Below are 20,344 nucleotides of genomic sequence, written 5' to 3' on the forward strand. Positions count from 1 at the left end.
CAGACAGTTGACTAAAGAAAAGCAAAGCTGAACTATGGACCCCTAAAAGTTTGTGCAATAGCAGCTCTTTAACTCATTACCTTTACCCTGCTCTGTCTCATTTATGGAGGTGGTGAGGCAATCCAAATCTGTAGTTACTATTTTATCTGTGGTTTAACATTTGTGTGCACAAAACAGAAGTGGATACAATAGGAACAGACATCTCTCCTCTTCAGGTGAGTTCTCAAGGCTACAAAAAAAGCTTCAGTAAGTAGAAAGTCTTGGAAGAAACCACACAACTGATCGGGGACAAAGCGGCTTGACAACATGGAATAGATGTATGGTCTTTGGCAGGTGTTTATTTCCCCAAAAGCCTGAATTTCTGCACAATACCCTTAAATGCTTTGTTCTAGTGAAAGTCATGACTAAAGTATTGAATAAAAATATTAGTATAACTAATTCTTTTTTGCTGTTTTTCTCTCCAGGGGCCTTTTTCTCTTATTAATGATTGAAAACTGAGAGAAGATTTTCCAACATGCAGGCTGCAGGTGACTTTCTAAATGTATTCAACACTGAGACCAGCAAAATATCTGTGACACTCTTCCTCATTTTTCTTGGTCTCCTCTACTGGTGAGTATGTCAATGATACACTTTTTTCAAGGGAAATAAGGACACGTAGATAATCTGCTAGTGCCATAAAGCACATACATTGACATTTTATAGAGCAGGCAGTGCAAACGAATGCAACAATAACTCTAGACAGAATCCAGGTAAAGGTGAGCTCTGTTCTTTACTGCATTTGACACAAATTCTTTTCATTCAACCTACAAACAACACATTTCAACATTTTTGCCTGTAGGTATTCAGTCCGTCCCTTCTCAGTCCTCTCACGATGTGGCATCAAACATCCAAAGCCAGTGCCTTTCTTTGGCAACTTATTTATGTTTCAGCAGGTAAGATACAGTGTAACAAAGGAAGACCAGAGTTACCTTCAATGTCTGCTTGATTTTGCATCAAACTGGGATGGTGTCCTTGTTCTCATCTTTGTGTCATTGTCAGCTGACTGTTACATCTACTGTGTTTTTCAAATATTCTTTTCAGGGTTTTTTCAAACCTCTGAATGATCTTGTCAAAACATATGGTAAAGTATGTGGGTAAGTAAAAATACATCCTACAACAGCAACTACTGAAATAAGATTGTGAATATTTTGCTTATATAAATAATCTGCAGTTTGAGATGATACTTTACCCATCATGTTTTGTCTGGACTCATACTTCAGGTATTATTTGGGCCGGACACCAGTGATAGTGGTAGCAGACCCTGATATGCTCAGACAATTGCTGGTGAAGGACTTCAGCAACTTCCCTAACAGGAATGTAAGGAAATTATACAAAGCAAAGATGCAACATGTGTGTTTATTCCTGATTGTCACACAAGAGTTACTGAGTAGTTATTACAGATTGTTTTGCCTATGCTCTCTTATCTCGCTGCAGAAATTTGTGTTTGCCAAAAAGCCTGCTTCTGATTGCCTTCTCCAGTTAAGGAATGAACAGTGGAAACGAGTACGGAGTGTCCTGACCCCATCTTTCAGTGCTGCCAAGATGAAAGAAGTGAGAAAATAAAGTTCTCATTAAGTGAGATAAGATAAGATGAGATAAGATACATGACATCACATCTCATCTTCTGGTGCTTATCCGGGTTTGGGTCGCCAGTGCAACATTCTGAGACGGGAAGGCCAAATTTCTCACCCCAGTCACCTCTTCCAGCTCATCTGGGGGGACGTAGACCGGTAACTCGAGAGCTTCACTTTTATCCTAAGCTCTCTCTTCTCTCTTGCAAGCTACTCATGAACAACATCTCAAGATACTTAAATCCCTCCACCTGGGACAGTAACTTGTCCATGACCCAGAGTGGCCACTCCACTCTTTTCCAGCTGTGAACCATGGTCTTGGATTGGAGGTGCTAATTCTCATTCATGCTGCTTTGTACTCAGCCACGAACCGCTCCAGTGCAAACTGGAAGTCATCACCTAATGAAGCCAAAACGCTAAGATGAAATCCTGAGGCCACCAAAGTGGAAATCCCCCCACCACCTGGATACAACTAGATATTCTGTCCAGGAAACACCCAACACATCCAGGTTTTTGCTGCAGCCACTGCCTGAGCCGTGTTCCACTTGGCCTATTGGCACCCAAGAGCTGTTCCTGGAGTCCTACAGGCTAGCCAAGCCTGACAGGCTTCCTTCTTCAGCTTGGTACCTCCTTTTACCTCCGGTGTCCACCATTCGGTTTGTTTACCACCAAGGTACAAAACACCTTACAGTTGCAGCTCAGTGCAGCAGCCTCAGCTGTGGAGGTGCTGAACATGGTCTATTCAGACACCCTCACTACACGTTTGGGTGCACCAGGTTTGTCCAGCATCCTCCCTCCCCACCTGATCCAACTCACCACCAGGTGGTGATCAGTTGGCAGTTCCTTTCTTCACTCGAGTGTCCAGAACATACAGCCACAGATCTGATGATACAATAATAAAATTGAGTGAAATTTATGTTTGAACATGGTGGGAGGGGTGGACAGACGTGTGGTTATTTGCACAGGAACGCACACGGCTGGAGATCGCTATTCCCCCGCACTCATGGAGAAAAACATGCCTAGTGCTCCTCCGACTCGTGATACTGCAGGACCGCCGTAAAAGCATGTGACGTCATCACCGCAGCAAACAGTAAGAACAAAGTGGAACTTATCGGCAGAAATTAACATTGCACTTATAGCGATGCGATTGAAATATAAGGAGACTTTCGGACAGTAACTGAAGGTAAAATGCAGCTAAACAGTCCTGTTTTAAACCAGGCACTTCCACCTCCGCTCTGCTGCGTCTCAGCCAGCAGCGCTCTGGCAGCAACAGCGCTAGAGCCAGAGCAGGGGAGAGTGGAGCTGGAACAAACCAAATGTTATGTCTCAACCAAGTACTGTATGCTTTTTATATTTTTAGCAGTGTGTCACACAAATAGCAAATATTGTCAAAAAAAGTAAGAAATCTTTGGGGGTGCTTTGATTGGGCTAAAATCGCCCCTAGCATAACAGAATAACCACCCCAGCCTGCTGCTTCTCAGTGAGAGCAACTCCAGGCTGTAGTGATGGGAATTCTGGCTCTTTTTAGAGAGCCGGCTCTTTCGGCTCCCAACCGGCTCTTCAGGTTGTTTTGTTGCTTTAATTAATTTATTATTAACAATAATATAAAATTATGCACAAAAGGAATTACTAATGTAAAAAAAAAGTGGTTTTATTTATATATGTTTATATATAAAAATATACAGTGGCCCCTAGAGACAAAACACGTACAAACTCCAAAACACATTTCTAGCGTTAACTGAACTTCAAAACAGAGCTACTAGATCAGTTAAATTACACGATTGAAAGCATATGTGTATTGTTTGTGTATTTATACACAAGCATTCATACATGTTCATTTACCTGTTACTACCACACACCAAATCCGGTCGTTGGTACTTGCTGGCTTGTTTAGCCACTAGGTAACAAAAGCTCAACACTGGGCCTATAGCATCCTGGAGCACTTCTGTTGTGTTTTGTACCTGTTTTGGAGTTTGTACGTGCTTTGTTTGTAGGGGCCACCGTAAATATACTTTTATTTATTCACTCCACATAAAATGTAATAAATAAATCATATAATACAAAAACCAACTATTCACAGTTCAACTTTTAACTATTTACATTTTCAGCTTTTTCCTTTTAAACAAATTTAAAATGAAACAACACAAAACGCTGCAAACCACAACACAATTAAATATAAATTAAAATATGAAAACAAAAAGAAGATGCATATTCTCTGTCATATGGACCCGCATGAATAAACTTTCTGAATCCTTTATCATCCGCAACTGAAAATAGTTGTGGGTGATTACTATACCTTTCTAATGTGACGTTGTTGTCCCTGGCTCTCTTTTTCTCTCTCTCCCTCCCGCTCTGTTCCTGTGCTACTGCGAGTGTAACTCCCGCCCCTCCCCCCTCTGTCCAGTGCAAAGCACAAGGCTCGCATGTGGAGTGAAGCGGGAAAAAAGTGCGAGAGAGGGTGGGAGAAAGAAAAAGAAAAAACCACGGCTCGCGATAAAGAGCTTTCTCGCGTCGTTCACGTCAAAGATCTGGCTCTAAGAGCCATTTCGTTCGCGACCAACACATCACTACCAGGCTGGAGCCCAGCCCCTCTCCGGGAGGCTGGTTCTAGGGTCCAAGTCATGCGTTGAGGTGAGCCCAACTATATATAGCTGGTATCATTCAATCTCAAGCACTAGCTCAGGCTCTTTCCACAACAGAGGGGTGACATTCCATGTCCCAATACCCTGCGTCCAGCCATGCCCCATAGGCTAAGGCATGGAACCCCACGCACCCTCTACAGGCATGACTCCAGGGTGGTGTCCCAGTAACCCTATGCAGCGCAGGGTAAACTGTTCCCTTGTTTTTGCACTGACAATAGTTGTCTGAATCGCCCTTCGTCTGGTTCCTCACCCAGGACCAATTTGACATGGGAGACCCTACCAGATTGCAAAAGCCTCCTGACAACATAGGATCCCAACTGACAACTTAGATTCCTGGAACTATGTTGTATGTGTAATTTAAGTAGCTGTGGTAGTGGTGTTTATGGAATTACATGGACCTGTCCCCCATTTTTTATGTTTATGGACCCATTATGATTCACTGAAGTGGTTATAGGACTATTTTGCATCTGTCATTATCTCTCCATTTGAGTGTAGATGGTTCCGCTCATCAACACAGCCATTGATACCCTGATGAAGAATTTGCATGTCTACGCTGAGTCAGGAGAGGCCTTTGATATCCACAGGTAAATACATAAACAATGATGAAAGCCTGAAAGCAGTTTGTCTACTTTACTTCTACTGTATTTTTTCTTTCACTGTTCATATTTCTAAAATTTGATGCTATTTTGCAGATACTTTGGCTACTTTACCATGGATGTTATTGCCAGTGTGGCATTTGCAACTCAGGTGGACTCGCAGAATAACCCAGATGACCCACTTGTCCAACACGCTCAGATGGCCTTCACCAATGATTTCTTCAAGTCTGTCTTGTTACTTTTCTGTGAGTCATTATTATAACACAATTGAATTTCAGATATTTATGTAGGACATTAAAGAGAAAGTTGATCACAAAGAATTGTAAGAAAGAATTTCAGAAAGGTTACATAGATGTAGAATATGCCAAAGAAGTATTTAAGCATTTTTGTTGATATAGCTGTGTATACAGTTCTCTGCAGATTTGTGTGTTTCTGTCTTTAGTTGCTTTTCCCTCCATCATGGCTCCTCTGTCGAGGTTCATACCCAACAAAAGACGAGACAAGATGAGTCATTTCTTCATTAACAGCATTCACAAAATCATCAAACAGAGAGAGGAGCAGCCTCCTGAGCAGGTGAATCTCAGACTTTCCTAAATCTGTGTGTGGCTTTGAAACTGTCATTTTCCTATCTTTCTTATTTATTTCTTTTACACGTAGAGACGTAGAGACTTCCTTCAGCTGATGTTAGATGCTCGAACCACCGAAGAGCGTGTGTCATTGGAGCGCTTTGACACTTCAAATGACACCGATGAGATCAGTGACAACAACCAGCAGACCCAGTCTTCAGGCAAAGTTCAGGAAAATGACCTTCCTCATTCACAGGAGCCGTCTGTCAGGCGTCCACAGAAAAAGATGATGACTGAGGATGAGATTGTTGGTCAGGCTTTCATCTTCCTCCTGGCAGGCTATGAAACCAGTAGCAGCACTCTGGCGTTCACCTGCTACCTCTTGGCCCTCCACCCTGAATGTCAACTCAAAGTACAGAAAGAGGTGGATGATTTCTACACTAGACATGTGAGTGTTTTACAGTTGGTTCTGATCTATTTTGATTCATGCAGTTGTGGACAGTCATTGATTGTCATGCTGTTTGCTTTGTAGGACTCACCTGATTACACAAATGTCCAGGAGCTGAAGTATTTGGACATGGTTATATGTGAAGCATTACGCCTCTACCCTCCTGGATTCAGGTAAAGAAGGATGTCAATTGGGGCTACAGTGGGGTAGCTTTGGTACCCTGTGATATAGGAAGATTTTCAGCATTGTCCCTTAATTAGCTTGTCATGGGGTATAGCCATAATGCTATCATATGGAAAACCCTTCTTCTTCTTCTTCTTCTTCTTCTTCTTCTTCTTCTTCTTCTTCTTCTTCTTCTTCTTCTTCTTCTTCTTCTTCTTCTTCTTCTTCTTCTTCTTCTTCTTCTTCTTCTTCTTCTTATTATTATTATTATTATTATTATTATTATTATTATTATTATTATTATTATTATCATCATCATCATCATCATCATCATCATCTGGGTTAAGCTCTGTTCACATTTGGATCCAGATGCATTAAAAATGCTTTTGTAGCTATCATTACGCTTAAACTCTTCTTCTTTGAATGGAGCTATGTACAGAAATAGAGAGCAGGGGAGGCAAGAGAGGCAATGGCAACTATAACTGACAGCAAAAAGCAATAGAGCTTAAAAGTCCAAATAAATTAAGGAAATAACAGTTTTGATAATGGTGTTAAATTTATTTTCACTGTTTTTCCCCCTTTAGTTTCTCTGGGGGTGGCAGTGGTCAGGGAATTACATAACGTAATAAAGTAAATAAATAAAGTAAATAAAGTTACAGCTCTTCTGTCGATACTGTGTGTGACCATTCTGTAACTGTGTAATTTTGAAATTTTCCCACTAAGGTTTGCACGAGAAATAGATCATGACTGTGTGGTGAATGGTCAGCAACTTCCTAAAGGAGCAAAACTGGAGATCCCTGCAGGCTTCCTCCATTATGACCCAGAACACTGGCCCGAGCCTGAGAAGTTCATTCCTGAGAGGTGCTTCAGTTCTGTCTGAAACGAGTAAAAAGACTGACTTATGACGCCAGTCAAATGTTGACTTATTAACATGATTTCAGCTGTATATTAACAACACATTAAATATTTTTCTGTACAGTGGTACAAATACATTTTTTGGGTGTGGTAATCACTTTTGTGTAGTGAAATTATCACATCTGCAACCCACAAATACAATCTCAATTCAAAAAGTTGGGACACAGTGTAAAATATAAATAAAAACAATGCATTTATTTACAAATCTTATAAACCCACAATTTATTCAAAATAGAACATTTAAACTGAGATATAGCTTGATTTTGAATTTGTTGGGAGTTGGCACATTGCAGTGTCAGTAGTTAGTAGTATCTCCTCTTTTTAACAACAGTCTGGAAACTGAAGAGACCAGTTGCTGGACTTGGAGTTGCTGGACTTGGATTGAGAGTTTTGCTTTCATGCTCTGCTCTTTCTTTACCACAACAAACCAATGCAGCCTCCACATCTCTTCAGCAGTGGCCCCAATCTGTCTGTCAATTTCCCACTCCATTTTTCCCTCACTTCTGAGGGTCTTCATAAGACCCTCAGATACTTAAACCTCTGCACTTGGGGTAGCAACTCGTCCCTGAAAAGAGTAGGCACTCCACCCTTTTCAGCTAAGAACCATGGCCTCCACCTTGGAGTTGTGATTCTCGTTCTTGCCGCTTCATACTCAGCTGGAAACCGCTCCAGTGAGTGCTGGAGACAACCACCAGATGAAGCCAAGAGACCCACATCACCTGCAAATAGCAAAGATGAGATTCAAAGGTCACCAAAATGGGAACTTTCTGTCACATGGCTATGCCTAGAAATTCTTTCCATAAAAACTATGAACAGAACTATATCATGTAATATTTTTCATGTAGTTAAATATCTCAGTTCAAGATAACAGTAGTTTTATGCCATTGTATAAAGTAGCAAGAGAAATTTGTCTCATTAAGAATGTGGTCTTTTAGTTTCCAATGCTTTTCATTCAACTTAAAAAACAAGAACTTGCTGTTGATCCCCAGGTTTACACCAGAGGCCAAGGCCAGTCGACATCCATTCGTATACCTACCATTTGGGGCTGGCCCCCGTAACTGTGTGGGAATGAAGCTCGCCCAGCTTGAAATCAAACTGGCTTTAATGCATTTGTTCCACAACTTCAACATCACTGCCTGCTCTAAGACTGAGGTATGTTTGACTTAGAGCTGCTCAGCAAATCTCATGAATGTTCATTAACAGCCAGTCCTGAAAAAAGATTTGTTTTATCGAGGGCACTCTTTTTTTCAGGTTCCTCTTGAGTTGAAGTCGTTAAGCACTCTTGGTCCTAAAAATGGTGTTTGTGTGAAAATTTCCAGAAGGAGCAAGTGAGATTGTCTGCTGACTTCTCTATCGAATGACTGGATCATTTTCACCAGACTGCAAAATAAGTTCAACTGTCCTAGTTCAAGTTAATCCAGTACTTGGGAGATGCTTGAAAAATCACAACATTGAAATATTTTAGATGTGAATGTACTAAATATAATAAGGGATTTACTGCAGATTCATTCAAATGTTTTAGAAAATATTAACTGTAATTTTGTGACTGGAACAGTTTGACAATTTACATATCAAATGGAAGGAATGCCACATGAGAAAATATTTCACAAGAAGATTTTCTGTATTGATGCACATGGATAAATAGACACTTTATTGCAGTTTTTATGCGCTTGTTGTTTAAAACATTGAATGAATCATTTTTCACAGGAAAGTTGATCCGATGAATCACTCACTGTCTCTTTCAAACAGTGTGAGGAATTGTGACCAGCAGCCTTATGATTTCAGTGCTGATTTTGAGGTTTTCAGTGCTGTCTGTCAGCAAAATAGCACAAATAATCAAATGGCTCCATTCCATGATATTTGGCAAAAAGATGGAGCATATGTAAAGGAGGCACATGTTAATTTTGCCACATTAAATCCCGACTGTTATTCACCTGCTTCATCTACTTTTTGTGCAAACGTTGCAAATCAATGGTTTATCCTTAAATTTTAATGGTCAGTGTCAGTGTACTTGATCTGACACCAGTTGAGTTAAACCACCAGAACACACAAGAAATGAAAATCCTCTGTGTCCCAGTCTAAAGGAGAATTACGCTATATTTGCTGTTACCTGAAATTAAACCCACATTCTGTATATGGTGATCTATCTGTACCAAATACCCAGAAACGACAGGAAAAGACTCTGTCCAGTACCATCCAGAAAAAAAAATCATTGAATATTTTAAATATATTCTGTAAAAGTAACAATGTTATGTTTGGTATTATCATCTTGTGCTTCTGTACGAAATAATTGGGCATGTTTAATATAACAATGTCACAAATGTCTCTCTGGGAAACGCAAGAAGAGCCTTTCCACTCCGGTGCAGATGGGGGCAGTAGACGACACAGCTTCCTGTGCAGTGACGAGCTGTTGTCAAATAGAGGAAGACGTGACTATTATATTTACAAAACCTGGGCGAAGGACGAAGAAGGTGAGGTGAGTGTGTGTTTCCCGTATGCTGAATGTTGCGGTGTTAATATTATAAAGACACAAGTAATAGAAACATGTTAGTGATATTAGTTAGATGGAAACCTTTATTTCATCAGCAAGCTAACCTAGCATCACATGAGTAAATGAGTTGTGCGCCACAGGTAAGGACGGTTAGTAAATGAGAGAAAAAGGGTAGGTTAGGTTTCACTTGTTCAGTGGTCAGTGGTCCCTACAGATCCAGCTAAACTAGTGATGGGCACATGAAGCTTCATGAAGCACTGAAGCTTTTCATCCAATTGGTTCACCCCAGCGCAAAGCGTCTTGAAGCTTCATTTGCTCCAGTAGGACATGTACTGGACGTAAAAATATTAGTTGGCATGAATTTGAAGAGTGTGGCCTTTTGCACACAGCGCGTAAATGTCAACAACAAAAGGAGTGTGTAAAACATGTATCAATCAATCAATCAAACTTTATTTATAAAGCACTTTTCATACAAAGATGTATGAAAAGTGCTTTACATGGTTAAAAGCAGCCTCCCCCGCCCTCCAACTCACTCCCCACACTTTCATTAACATAAACGATCACACACACACACACACACACTTAAAGAGTAAAATTGGGCTGGGCACACATGAGCCAGGTGAGGAAACACTATCACAGGGAGCCGTCTGCACCGGGAGCCGGTCACAGACCGCAGCCTCCAGGCTGGGCACACAGCAGGAGGGAGGCAAAGAAGCCCCCCAGCCAGGCTGAGAGGACCCACAGAGCCCCAGCAGCCACGGTCGATCACAACCCGGTGCAGAGAGCCCCCTCCGAGGAAACACTGGAGATATGACCTAATAAGAGTATATACAGAATAAAAAGATAAAATAAATAAGAATGGGATACAATATAAATATAAATAGAGTAAGAAGATAAAAAATGAATAAGAATAAAATCAATAAATATTAGGTAAAGCCTAAATTAATAATAGAATAACAGGATAGAATAAATAAGCATAAAATAAATAAACGCTAAGTAAAAGCTAAATTAAAAAGGTGGGTCTTGAGCCTGTTCTTAAAAACATGTACGTTCTCTGCGGCCCTGAGCTCCTCCGGCAGGCTGTTCCACAGACGAGGACCATACCACTGAAAAGCTGCCTCTCCGTGAGTATGTGTCCTGACTTTAGGGACAATCAAAAGGCCAGTACCAGAGGACCTCAGGGTCCGCGAGGGTTCATATGGTAAAAGCAGATCTGAGAGATAAGAAGGCCCAAGACCATTAAGACATTTAAAAACCAATAAAAGAACTTTAAAATATATTGTAGTGATGCAGTATACTGTGTATATTTATACTGGCAGTATGGAAAATGATCATTTGGAAATGCTTAAAATGGAAATGATCATTTACTGTGAGGTGAGGTGTGGTTGGGGTGTGGACAGTGGTTGTGCTTTTGTAACGTTGAGGTATGGACAGCTACACACTGCCTGTTCACATTTTATTCTGTAAAAACTAAATTTTCACTGCTTTTATGACCTTTTTAGTGGGGAGAACATAGCTAGGATTTAATGATTTAACAAATCTTTTAATCCTTTGTCCTCCACAATGCTAAATGGCTGGGAGTCCTCAATCACCATGCTAACCAGGTCTTCATCTATTTGAGATTGTTCTCCTGAGGAAAGACAATAAAGACAAAGCACAAATATAAATATCACACACGTAACTTATTACAGTTGTATAATATTGTTATATCATTTAGTAACATTACTGCATGCTATATTATCATGGCATTTGATGGCTCACCTGGTCTTGCTCCACAATCGGTGTTCCCCTTATTCTCATGCAAAGCTCTGTAGTGCCTAAGCATGGATGAGGTGTTGTTGTTATATCCCAGCTCCCTGGCACATAGCAAACACTTCACCTTGTACAAAAGTAAAGACAGCTTAACATAAATTGTATTGCACCATCAGTATTATGAAAATACATCTTCTGTAGAAATTTACATACCTTGTTGGGAGGAATAAAATCAAAATGTTCCCACACAGGGGAGGACATCCTCCTCTTCTTAGCTGGCTCCATTCTCTCCTGACTTTCTCTCCTCACTCTCATAAACCTCCAAACTGTCTCCAAACTCTCACTAACGCAACTCTCCATCAAACACCCACATTTTGAATGAAGTCTGAGGGGTTTATATCGCTGTCATATCTCGCGGCAAAGTTCGAACCGCTTCATGAACCAGTCACGTGGTACAGCCGGGCAGCGAGGCTTCGGACGTCATCATTTTCAGCTCCTCCCATAAATGAAGCAAGCCTCGATACGTGCGTCGCGGAAACGCCCCCTCCATTACTCGACACAAGCTTTGAAGCCTCGATACAGAATGTCACATCACTAATCTAAAGTATTTATATAAAATGACTTTTACCTTGCTATATAACACTTCTGGTTTCTCTGCTGTGGTGATTTCCGACGTTTCTGTCTGTTTTTATGTCTTATAACTTTACTTCAGTTGGTAAATACACTGTAGGCAAAAAGATTTAAGAAGGGGGTATATAATTCTTTTGTTTTAAAGACCTGTTTTGCAAGTATTTTTATGGCTTCCTGTTTTTGTACGTGCATTATATTCAATCTAGTTCTTTTTGTTAACTTAAACCCTTTTTCTTGTTTTTCTGCGCAGGAACTTTCATCTCAGTCTGAGGATAGAAAACAAGATTTTCCAACATGCAGGCTGCAGGTGACTTTTTAAACATGTTCAACATTGAGGTCAGCAGAATATCTGTGACACTCAGCCTCTTCCTCATTTTCCTCGGTCTCCTTTACTGGTGAGTGAACAAATGTTCAGTATTTGTTTATTTATGATGGACAGTCGGACAGTTTTTGGATAATGACACATTTTATGTCAGTTTTCTCTGTACTCCACCACACTTAGCTGGAAATAAAACCTTAGTATGTTTATTTGTGACATATTGTTCTGCTGTGAAAATACAGCAATATATACTATATGTTACATATTATGTATATCCACATTTTCATAGACTCAAAGGTAATTGGACAATTGACTGATAGGCAGGGGAGGCCTGTTCCCACATTATTTCATGGCAAACTAAGCACTTAAAAGGAGTTAATTATTGAACATACATTTTGGTCGCTGTTCACATGAACTCTCAATAGGTAAAGAAGGTATCATTAGGATAAAAAAATAAAGTAAAACTATCTAAGAGAATAAAAAAAACTTCAGGAGAGGGCAGATCAAAGGCGATTCAAGTTAGTTATCTGATTTCAACCCATTAGATCATGTTTTTCAGTTATTAAATACAAAACCAAAGGCAGTAATACTCCAAAACAAGCAGCGACCGAGGGCAGCTACAGTAAATCCCTTGCAGAACATCTCAAGGGAAGAAATCCATCTAGTGATGGCAATGAGTTCTGGACTAACAATATTGTACATTTAATTATGTTAGTTTGTCCAATTATTTTTTGAGTCTTGGAAAATGGAAGAGCATGTATACAAATAGGTGTAATTCTTTAATAATGTAATACAATGCTTTTGTTAAACTCTTTGAATCACTGAGGATGTGTACAGGAAATGCATTATTAGAAAAAAAATGTATGGTCCTAAGTTAACAATATGTAGACCAAAGGACTATAAGGATGGTGTGGATAGCATTTAACTGAATGTTGTATCTGTGTTCTTTAATGAGCTTGATGTTTAATCCTTTCATTCACAACACATCATCACATTTCTGCACTTTTGCCTGTAGGTATTCAGTCCGTCCCTTCTCAGTCCTCTCACGATATGGCATCAAACATCCAAAGCCAGTGCCTTTCTTTGGCAACTTATTTATGTTTCAGCAGGTAAGATACAGTGTAACAAAGGAAGACCAGAGTTACCTTCAACATCTGCTTCATTTTGTGTCAAACTGGGATGGTTTAAAGCAGCGGTCCCCAACCCCCGGGCCTCGGACTGGTACCGGTCCGTGAGTCGTTTGGTACCGGGCCGCGAGAGTTGAGGCTCAGGTGTGAAATGTGTGGTTTTCAGGGTTTTTATCGGTTTTCAGTGTTATTTTGTTATCGTTTTTATCGTTAACTCTGTTTTCCTGGGTCTTTTCATGTGTGTTATGAATAAATCTTCTATTTTTCAGTACCGGCACTAGTTTTATTTAGTTGTATTTATCTGCGACACCTTAAAGGCCGGTCCGTGAAAATATTGTCGGGCATAAACCGGTCCGTGGCACAAAAAAGGTTGGAGACCGCTGGTTTAAAGGTTGCAATCTACATCTATTGTCATTTTTAAAAATATTCTGATGCAGTGAAGTAAAAATACAGCTGAATAATATGCAACATTTGTTCCATTAAACTGGGATTAAGCTCCTGTTTAAACTTTTTATTTTCAGTTTTTATAAGGTTGTCAGTTGACCATTATGTTTTAAAAATTGATCACTTATAAGGTCATGGCTGTGATAAGCCGATGTGCTGTTAACCTTTTCTGTGATTTCAGTTATACAAACAGTAAATAATGTGGATATTTTTAGTCTGATGTTTTTGTTTTCCACTTTCTTTTCAGGGTTTTTTCAAACCTATGAGTTATGTAATAAAAACACATGGTAGAGTTTGTGGGTAAGTAAAAAAAAAAATCAGCATCTACTGAAATTACTATTGTGGAAAAATAGCAAACTGAACATTTGCAAAGAGATCAGTAAACCTGGATTATTATTTTATAACAGCATTGACACAGAAACTAATAATAGCTGGTGCTACTGCATTTGCTTTCTATGTAATTCTAGGAGTTTTCCTCCCACAGAAACAGAGACACCTGCTGATAAAGGATGCACAAAAATGGACTCATTACCTTGGATTTAGATTAATAGCTGTTTATTTTTTATTTCTGTGCACACACCATTTGCACAGGAACGTTTATATTACATTGCAATAGTACGTCAAGGTTGAAAAAGTAGATACAATGATGATCTGAACATTTTAATTTTTCTGCATTCTGAAATGACACGAATACTTTACTTAGCATCAAAGGTTTTGTTTGTTTTGGCTGGTATCTCACTCATATTGTATACATCGGCATATTTCAGGTATTATTTGGGGCGCAGACCAGTTGTGATAATAGCAGATCCTGATATGCTCAGACAGTTGATGGTCAAGGACTTCAGTAGCTTCCCTAATAGAATGGTGAGGACATTAGACGGAGCGTTTAGATGCACGATGTGTGATCAGCAATTATTCCCACACGAACTTACTTCATGGGCTGTAATGGATTTTTGCGTTTGTGCTCTTGTCTCATTTTTGCAGGCTTTTCGTTTTGCCACCAAGCCCATGACTGACTGTCTACTCATGCTGAGGAATGAACAATGGAAGCGAGTACGGAGCATCTTGACCCCATCCTTCAGCTCTGCCAAACTGAAAGAAGTGAGACATTAACATTTCTATTACTTGTTAGAAAATGCATTGCAAAGTATTTGAATTTTCTATTTTGTGATGTAATGACTCACTAAAGGGTTTTGGCAGGACTGGTTTGAGTCTCTCATGATTAATCTTTTTGAGTATAGATGGTTCCTTTCATCAACATAGCCATCGATGCCCTGATGAAGAATTTAAACGGCCACGCTGAGTCAGCACAGGCCTTTGACATCCACAAGTAAGTACAAAAACAATAAAAAACAAATACTGAAAGAATCATTTTTATTTTAAATTTTCAATCTTCTCTTTAATTAATTAATTTTTGGTATATGTTTTCCTGCAGGTGCTTTGGCTACTTTACCATGGATGTTATTGCCAGTGTGGCATTTGCAACTCAGGTGGACTCGCAGAACAACCCAGACGACCCGTTTGTCCACCACGCTCAGATGTTCTTCAATTTTTCCTTCTTCAGGCCCATTTTGTTATTTTTCAGTTAGTCATCAATATTACTTCATTATTACTTGAATTTAAGATATTTATTTAGGACATTAAAAGAGGAAGATAAATATATTTAGGAATGTGAAAAATTGTACATCGTTTTAGACCAATCCTAAAAAGAAGTTTTTGGAATTGTAAATAATTTTTATCATTTCTAAGTAATTAGAAGATTTATAGCGGAAGACAATAAGATATATTAATTAACGCATTGTTTAGAAATGTTGTTTAGATTTCGACGTTACCACAGTGTTATCGGGAATTCTTAATGCAAAGTTTTTTTTATGGCATTTCATAATTCATAATTACATCTGCGAATTTGTGTCTTACTGTCTTCAGTGGCTTTTCCTTTTCTTGCCGCTCCCATGGCAAAACTTCTCCCCAATGAAAGACGAGATAAGATGAATAATTTCTTCATTAACAGCATTCAGAAGATCATCAAACAGCGAGAGGAGCAGCCTCCTGAGGAGGTGAATCTCAGACAGTTAACACTCTGTGTCTAAAACGAGCCGTCTCCCTTCATCATTTGTTTGAAATAAATATTTACTGTTTTCTTTTGTTTCTTTTTACATGTAGAGGCGTAGAGACTTCCTTCAGCTGATGTTAGATGCTCAAACCACCAAAGAGATTGTGTCGTTGGACCACTTTGACACATCAAATGACCCCGAGGAGATCGAACACAGGAACCAGGAGACCCAGCCTTCGGGCTCGGTTCAGGAAAATGACCCTCCTCATTCACAGGAGCAGTCTGTCAGGCGTCCACAGAAAAAGATGATGACTGAGGATGAGATTGTTGGTCAGGCTTTCGTCTTCCTCCTGGCAGGCTATGAAACCAGTAGCAACACTCTGGCGTTCACCTGCTACCTCTTGGCCCTCCACCCTGAATGTCAACTCAGAGTACAGAAAGAGGTGGATGACTTCTACACTAGACATGTGAGTGTTTTACGTTGTGGTGCTTTGTTTTGTTTTGGGTTTTTTTGCATGTTATTATGGACAGTTATCGATTATATTCATGCTACTGTTGTTGAAGGAATCACCTGATTACACAAATGTCCAGGAGCTGAAGTATTTGGACATGGTTGTATGTGAAGCATTACGCCTCTACCCTCCTGGATTCAGGTAAAGAAGGATGTTAAGTGGAAACAGGGTGGTATTTTTTTTATAGCACTTTGGAGGATAGGCCATATTTAATCATACATGTATACCATACAACGAGGAGATAAAATGTACATGTCACTGCTTCTCTTGGACTGCTTTGCAAGAGTAGGTTGGGCCCATTGGGGAAGGAAGAATGGTGCCATGGCCCACCAAACGCTGACCGCCAGATTTAAGGTGGTGATGCAGATGTTAAAAAAAGAAGCGATGCAGATATTTCAATCTATTATTTGGAATCTTGCAGCTTCAGCTGTTACAGGGATTAAATGTTTGTTAACTGTTGTTACATGTAGCCTAAAAGTAATGTAACAAGTTGCAATCCACTTAAAACTTTAGCTGTCTTTCTTTTACACTGTTGCACACGTACACACTGAAACGTGAAGTAATTTTGGCAATCTAAATAAATGAACCACTGCTGATCTACTGGGATCTTTGTGCACCATTCCTGGGGTTTAATGATCCTATAAAGAAACGATATCCAGTTAGCAGCAGTTCTCTGGGTAAAAATGTTGATGCCAGAAGTCTGAGGAGAATATCCAGGCTGCTTTGAGCTGATAGAAGGAAAGAGTAATTCAAATAACCGCTCACTACAGTTGAGGTATGCATCTCTGACTGCACAGAACATTGAATCTCGAAGCAGGCAGTTTCACAGGAGGAGATATTTGAGTTGCCTCTCCTGTAACCTAAGAACAGGGAAGTGAGGCTGAAGGTCACATGGGCTCACCAAAATGACAGAAGATTAGAAAAATATTGCCTGCTCTCACCAGTTGGACATTTGGATGGTGTTGTATTTCTTGCACAGCATTAAAGCATGCAGTCATCCTGCCTTGTATCAACAGTTCAGGCTGTTGGGGATGTAATGGTGTGGGGGGATATTTTCCAGGCACACTTTGGGCCCCTTATTACTAGCTGAGCATTATTTAAACGTCACTATCTGTCTGAATATTGTTGCTTATCATCTCCATTACTTTATGTAAAAGAAAGTTTTCAGGCTCTTTGCTGTCCTGTGATAAAGGAAATCGACCCCATGATACAGTAGCTCGTAGAACCAGATGTATAAGGAATAACTTGAAGTAATGGTTTTCAGTATAACTTTATCAGTCTCACAGCAGTGTGGAGAAATTTGCCCACTCGTCTCTCAATGTTGCTTCAGTCTTTCTCATTGCTTGGGTAAGATTAACGACTGTCTTGAATTATTCCAGTTGTGAATAATCTCGCTCACTATAGAACAACAGACCTGAAGTTGATTTCTGACCATGCCGGTATTGATGAACAGGAACAATTGCTTCTCTAAACTGATACTTTTTCTCCTTGGCACTGAGTTGACACGAACCGTTTTATATCTTTTATAGAGGTCAAATTATTGATCAATCAATAAAATGCATTTGATTAACTGCACCTAGCTGCTAATTACCCTCTTAACTCATGAAGTATGTAGTTTTTCACTGGACTGCAGAGTCCTGTGGAAGATTTTTTGACTTTAAAAATAAAAGCTATTATAACGATTTTCTTTTTAGTATAGTTTAATTGTATTACGTTAATTCTGTATTTTGTCCCATTAAGGTTTGCACGAGAAGTTGACCATGACTGTGTAGTGAATGGCCAGTTCCTTCCTAAAGGAATAACAGTGGAGATCCCTGCAGGCTTCCTCCATTATGACCCGGAACATTGGCCAGAGCCTGAGGAGTTCATCCCAGAGAGGTGCTTCAGTCTACTTCTAATAAATAACAAACAGAGCATATTCAAGTTTAAAAATATCAACACTTGTAACTAACTTTGAAGTCAGTCAATTGTTGATGTAATAACATTAATACAAGACAAATATTAACCTAAGGTGTTGTTCATCCATCTGTCTGGTGAAAGTACACCATGTGCAGCGCTCAAATGACATGGCTGTGTGCCACGTCTCTGATCAAAGTACAGTGTACCAATTATACATTTTAATGCAGTAAAATAATCACTATCTGCCATTGCAATAATCTGCTGCCTCCCAGCAGACCACAGCACACTGTGCTCACCACAACTGAGAATCTCCATAATTTTTCTGTGGACATTGAAAGATATTCCCTTTTTGTATACAACCTCTGTGTTGGCCTCTGGATATATTAGAAAGATCCTTTTCAGTCACCATGGGCAACCGTTCATTATCCGTGTGGTGAACCACAAGCTTTAATTTCATGTCCCAGTTTATTTTCTGATGATTAAGTAGCATTAAAGAAAACACACAATGCCTCTTCATGCTATACGATAACACACAGATATACCTTTCTATAAGACTGATGCCTCTAAAAGGCCAGCTGCTGTTTTAAACAGTTTCAAAAAAACCTTAAGCCTGTTGCCAGAAACTTACTTGTTCAGTTTGACTCTGTCCTTTGAGTTTTGAGCTTCACGTTGAAAAAGTTGCCTGGTCTTGCTTTTTCCAAATTAAAATCATCTCTAAAATGAAACACATAACTGACAGGATGATTTTGCATTGGCACTGCCTTTAATTCTCCCCCAAAGCACCTAACCTGTGGATTATCCCCAGGTTTACACCAGAGGCCAAGGCCAGTCGACACCCATTCGTATACCTGCCGTTTGGGGCCGGCCCTCGTAACTGTGTGGGAATGAGGCTCGCCCAGCTTGAAATCAAAATGGCTTTAGTGCGCCTGTTCCAAAGCTTCAGCATTGTGGCCTGCTCTGAGACCAAGGTATTCATTTATTTATTGTACTAAAATGTGTATGCAATGTAAATACTTGGACAGTCAGTAATAATGATCATAGAGGAGATGATTGGACATTAGAAAGTGCCGTAACTTTCAAACAATTCACTCATAATTTGTTAGCTGCCTTCATATTTGCTGTTTACATAAATATGTAAAGATGCACTTCTTCTGTCTTCAGGTTCCTCTTGAGTTGAAGTCGTCAAGCACTCTTGGACCTAAGAATGGCATTTATGTGAAAATCACAAGAAGGGACCAAAGAGATGGTCCATTCATTTCTCCATCAGATGATTAGACACCAACCTGAGGCTCAGGGTCTTCGTGTATCATGCCTTTCCTTTGATTTACAGCAAAATATTTCCATAGGTACTGACATTCTACATACCTCAATCATTCAGCCCACACAGTGATCTGAAAAGTTGATGATAATGATAATATTGCCGCTGTAATGATAAACACAGTGGCACAAAAGTGCTGTTGATCCAAGTGCTCTTTACCAGCCTCTCTCTTTTGGATACAGTTTAGGTCTTTTTGAACTCCCTGCTGATGGGTGCACCATGCGGGTTATTCATTTGTGAGTGTGCTACAACACAACTCTGAATGGCACTTCTCACAGTCACACTTTGCCACTTTAAGTGAGTCGAATTTACAAAATAATGACATATTTTTGGCAAAAAAGTCGTGTTTTTTGTTACTGATACACTGAAATCTTTGATGGAGCATGAAGTGGTCGTAACTCTATGCCTCCAAAGCTGCTATTTGAGGGTGAAGTAAATGGTTTTATAATAGGAAAGAAAATCTTTGTTGTTTTGTTCCTGATGACCCTTGTCCCTGTTACATGTCTCAGGATATGAAACACTCACTGCACTTTTTCTCTGTGGGAAAAAACATTAGAATCCTTTCATTACCTGTGTTGATGAACTCATTCATTATTATTATTTTCATTGCACCTTATTGGAACATCAGTTTCCTATACTCATATCCAATCTGTCAATTTAGATTTTTGGCCATTACTTGAGAAACTGCAGTGCTGAAATGTTATTAGGCCTCAATATAAATGATCTAAAAGTGTTTTATTGATGATTCATTCAAATCTTTCTAGGAAACAAAACAATCTGTTTAATTGATTTACATATGAAATGGGTGAAATGCAGCTTGTTGTTGATGCAAATATATAAACAAAGTGCTAACGTTACTC

General features: G+C 39.6%; 2 protein-coding genes across 3 annotated transcripts; both read left to right on the forward strand.

The window, feature by feature from the left end:
• Nucleotides 1-60: 60 nt before the first annotated feature.
• Nucleotides 61-8,872, forward strand: LOC106632304 (thromboxane-A synthase). Its single transcript, XM_042224093.1, has 14 exons — nt 61-215; nt 465-609; nt 839-932; nt 1,081-1,133; nt 1,260-1,356; nt 1,474-1,590; nt 4,748-4,836; nt 4,945-5,093; nt 5,291-5,421; nt 5,506-5,862; nt 5,947-6,035; nt 6,748-6,885; nt 7,929-8,091; nt 8,191-8,872. Exons 2-14 carry the CDS (start codon nt 515-517, stop codon nt 8,269-8,271), a joined length of 1,653 nt encoding a protein of 550 aa, XP_042080027.1. The 5' UTR covers nt 61-215; nt 465-514; the 3' UTR covers nt 8,272-8,872.
• Nucleotides 8,873-9,308: 436 nt separating this feature from the next.
• Nucleotides 9,309-20,341, forward strand: LOC102294370 (thromboxane-A synthase). 2 transcript variants are annotated; one of them, XM_005930333.2, is made up of 14 exons: nt 9,309-9,415; nt 12,063-12,207; nt 13,147-13,240; nt 13,950-14,002; nt 14,470-14,566; nt 14,687-14,803; nt 14,944-15,032; nt 15,138-15,286; nt 15,629-15,759; nt 15,866-16,222; nt 16,320-16,408; nt 18,008-18,145; nt 18,972-19,134; nt 19,328-20,341. In XM_005930333.2, exons 2-14 carry the CDS (start codon nt 12,107-12,109, stop codon nt 19,439-19,441), a joined length of 1,692 nt encoding a protein of 563 aa, XP_005930395.1. In that variant the 5' UTR covers nt 9,309-9,415; nt 12,063-12,106; the 3' UTR covers nt 19,442-20,341. The 2 variants fall into 2 exon arrangements, with proteins under 2 accessions (XP_005930395.1, XP_005930396.1); XM_005930334.2 differs by having other exon boundaries at nt 9,321-9,410.
• Nucleotides 20,342-20,344: the final 3 nt, after the last annotated feature.

This window comes from Haplochromis burtoni, unplaced genomic scaffold (genome assembly GCF_018398535.1).
Source record: "Haplochromis burtoni strain Fernald_Lab_line unplaced genomic scaffold, NCSU_Asbu1 Contig_127, whole genome shotgun sequence".
Lineage (NCBI taxonomy): Eukaryota > Metazoa > Chordata > Actinopteri > Cichliformes > Cichlidae > Haplochromis > Haplochromis burtoni.

What these genes read in the sequence shown, in the direction of transcription:
- LOC106632304 (XM_042224093.1), top strand. Translation starts at nt 515, where the DNA reads ATGCAGGCTGCAGGTGACTTTCTAAATGTATTCAACACTGAGACCAGC. An exon ending in CTCTACCCTCCTGGATTCAG is followed by an intron (nt 6,036 to 6,747) that starts GTAAAGAAGGAT and finishes TTTCCCACTAAG; the next exon opens with GTTTGCACGAGAAATAGATC. An exon ending in CTGCCTGCTCTAAGACTGAG is followed by an intron (nt 8,092 to 8,190) that starts GTATGTTTGACT and finishes TCTTTTTTTCAG; the next exon opens with GTTCCTCTTGAGTTGAAGTC.
- LOC102294370 (XM_005930333.2), top strand. Translation starts at nt 12,107, where the DNA reads ATGCAGGCTGCAGGTGACTTTTTAAACATGTTCAACATTGAGGTCAGC. An exon ending in ACTTATTTATGTTTCAGCAG is followed by an intron (nt 13,241 to 13,949) that starts GTAAGATACAGT and finishes CTTTCTTTTCAG; the next exon opens with GGTTTTTTCAAACCTATGAG. An exon ending in CAGGCCTTTGACATCCACAA is followed by an intron (nt 15,033 to 15,137) that starts GTAAGTACAAAA and finishes GTTTTCCTGCAG; the next exon opens with GTGCTTTGGCTACTTTACCA.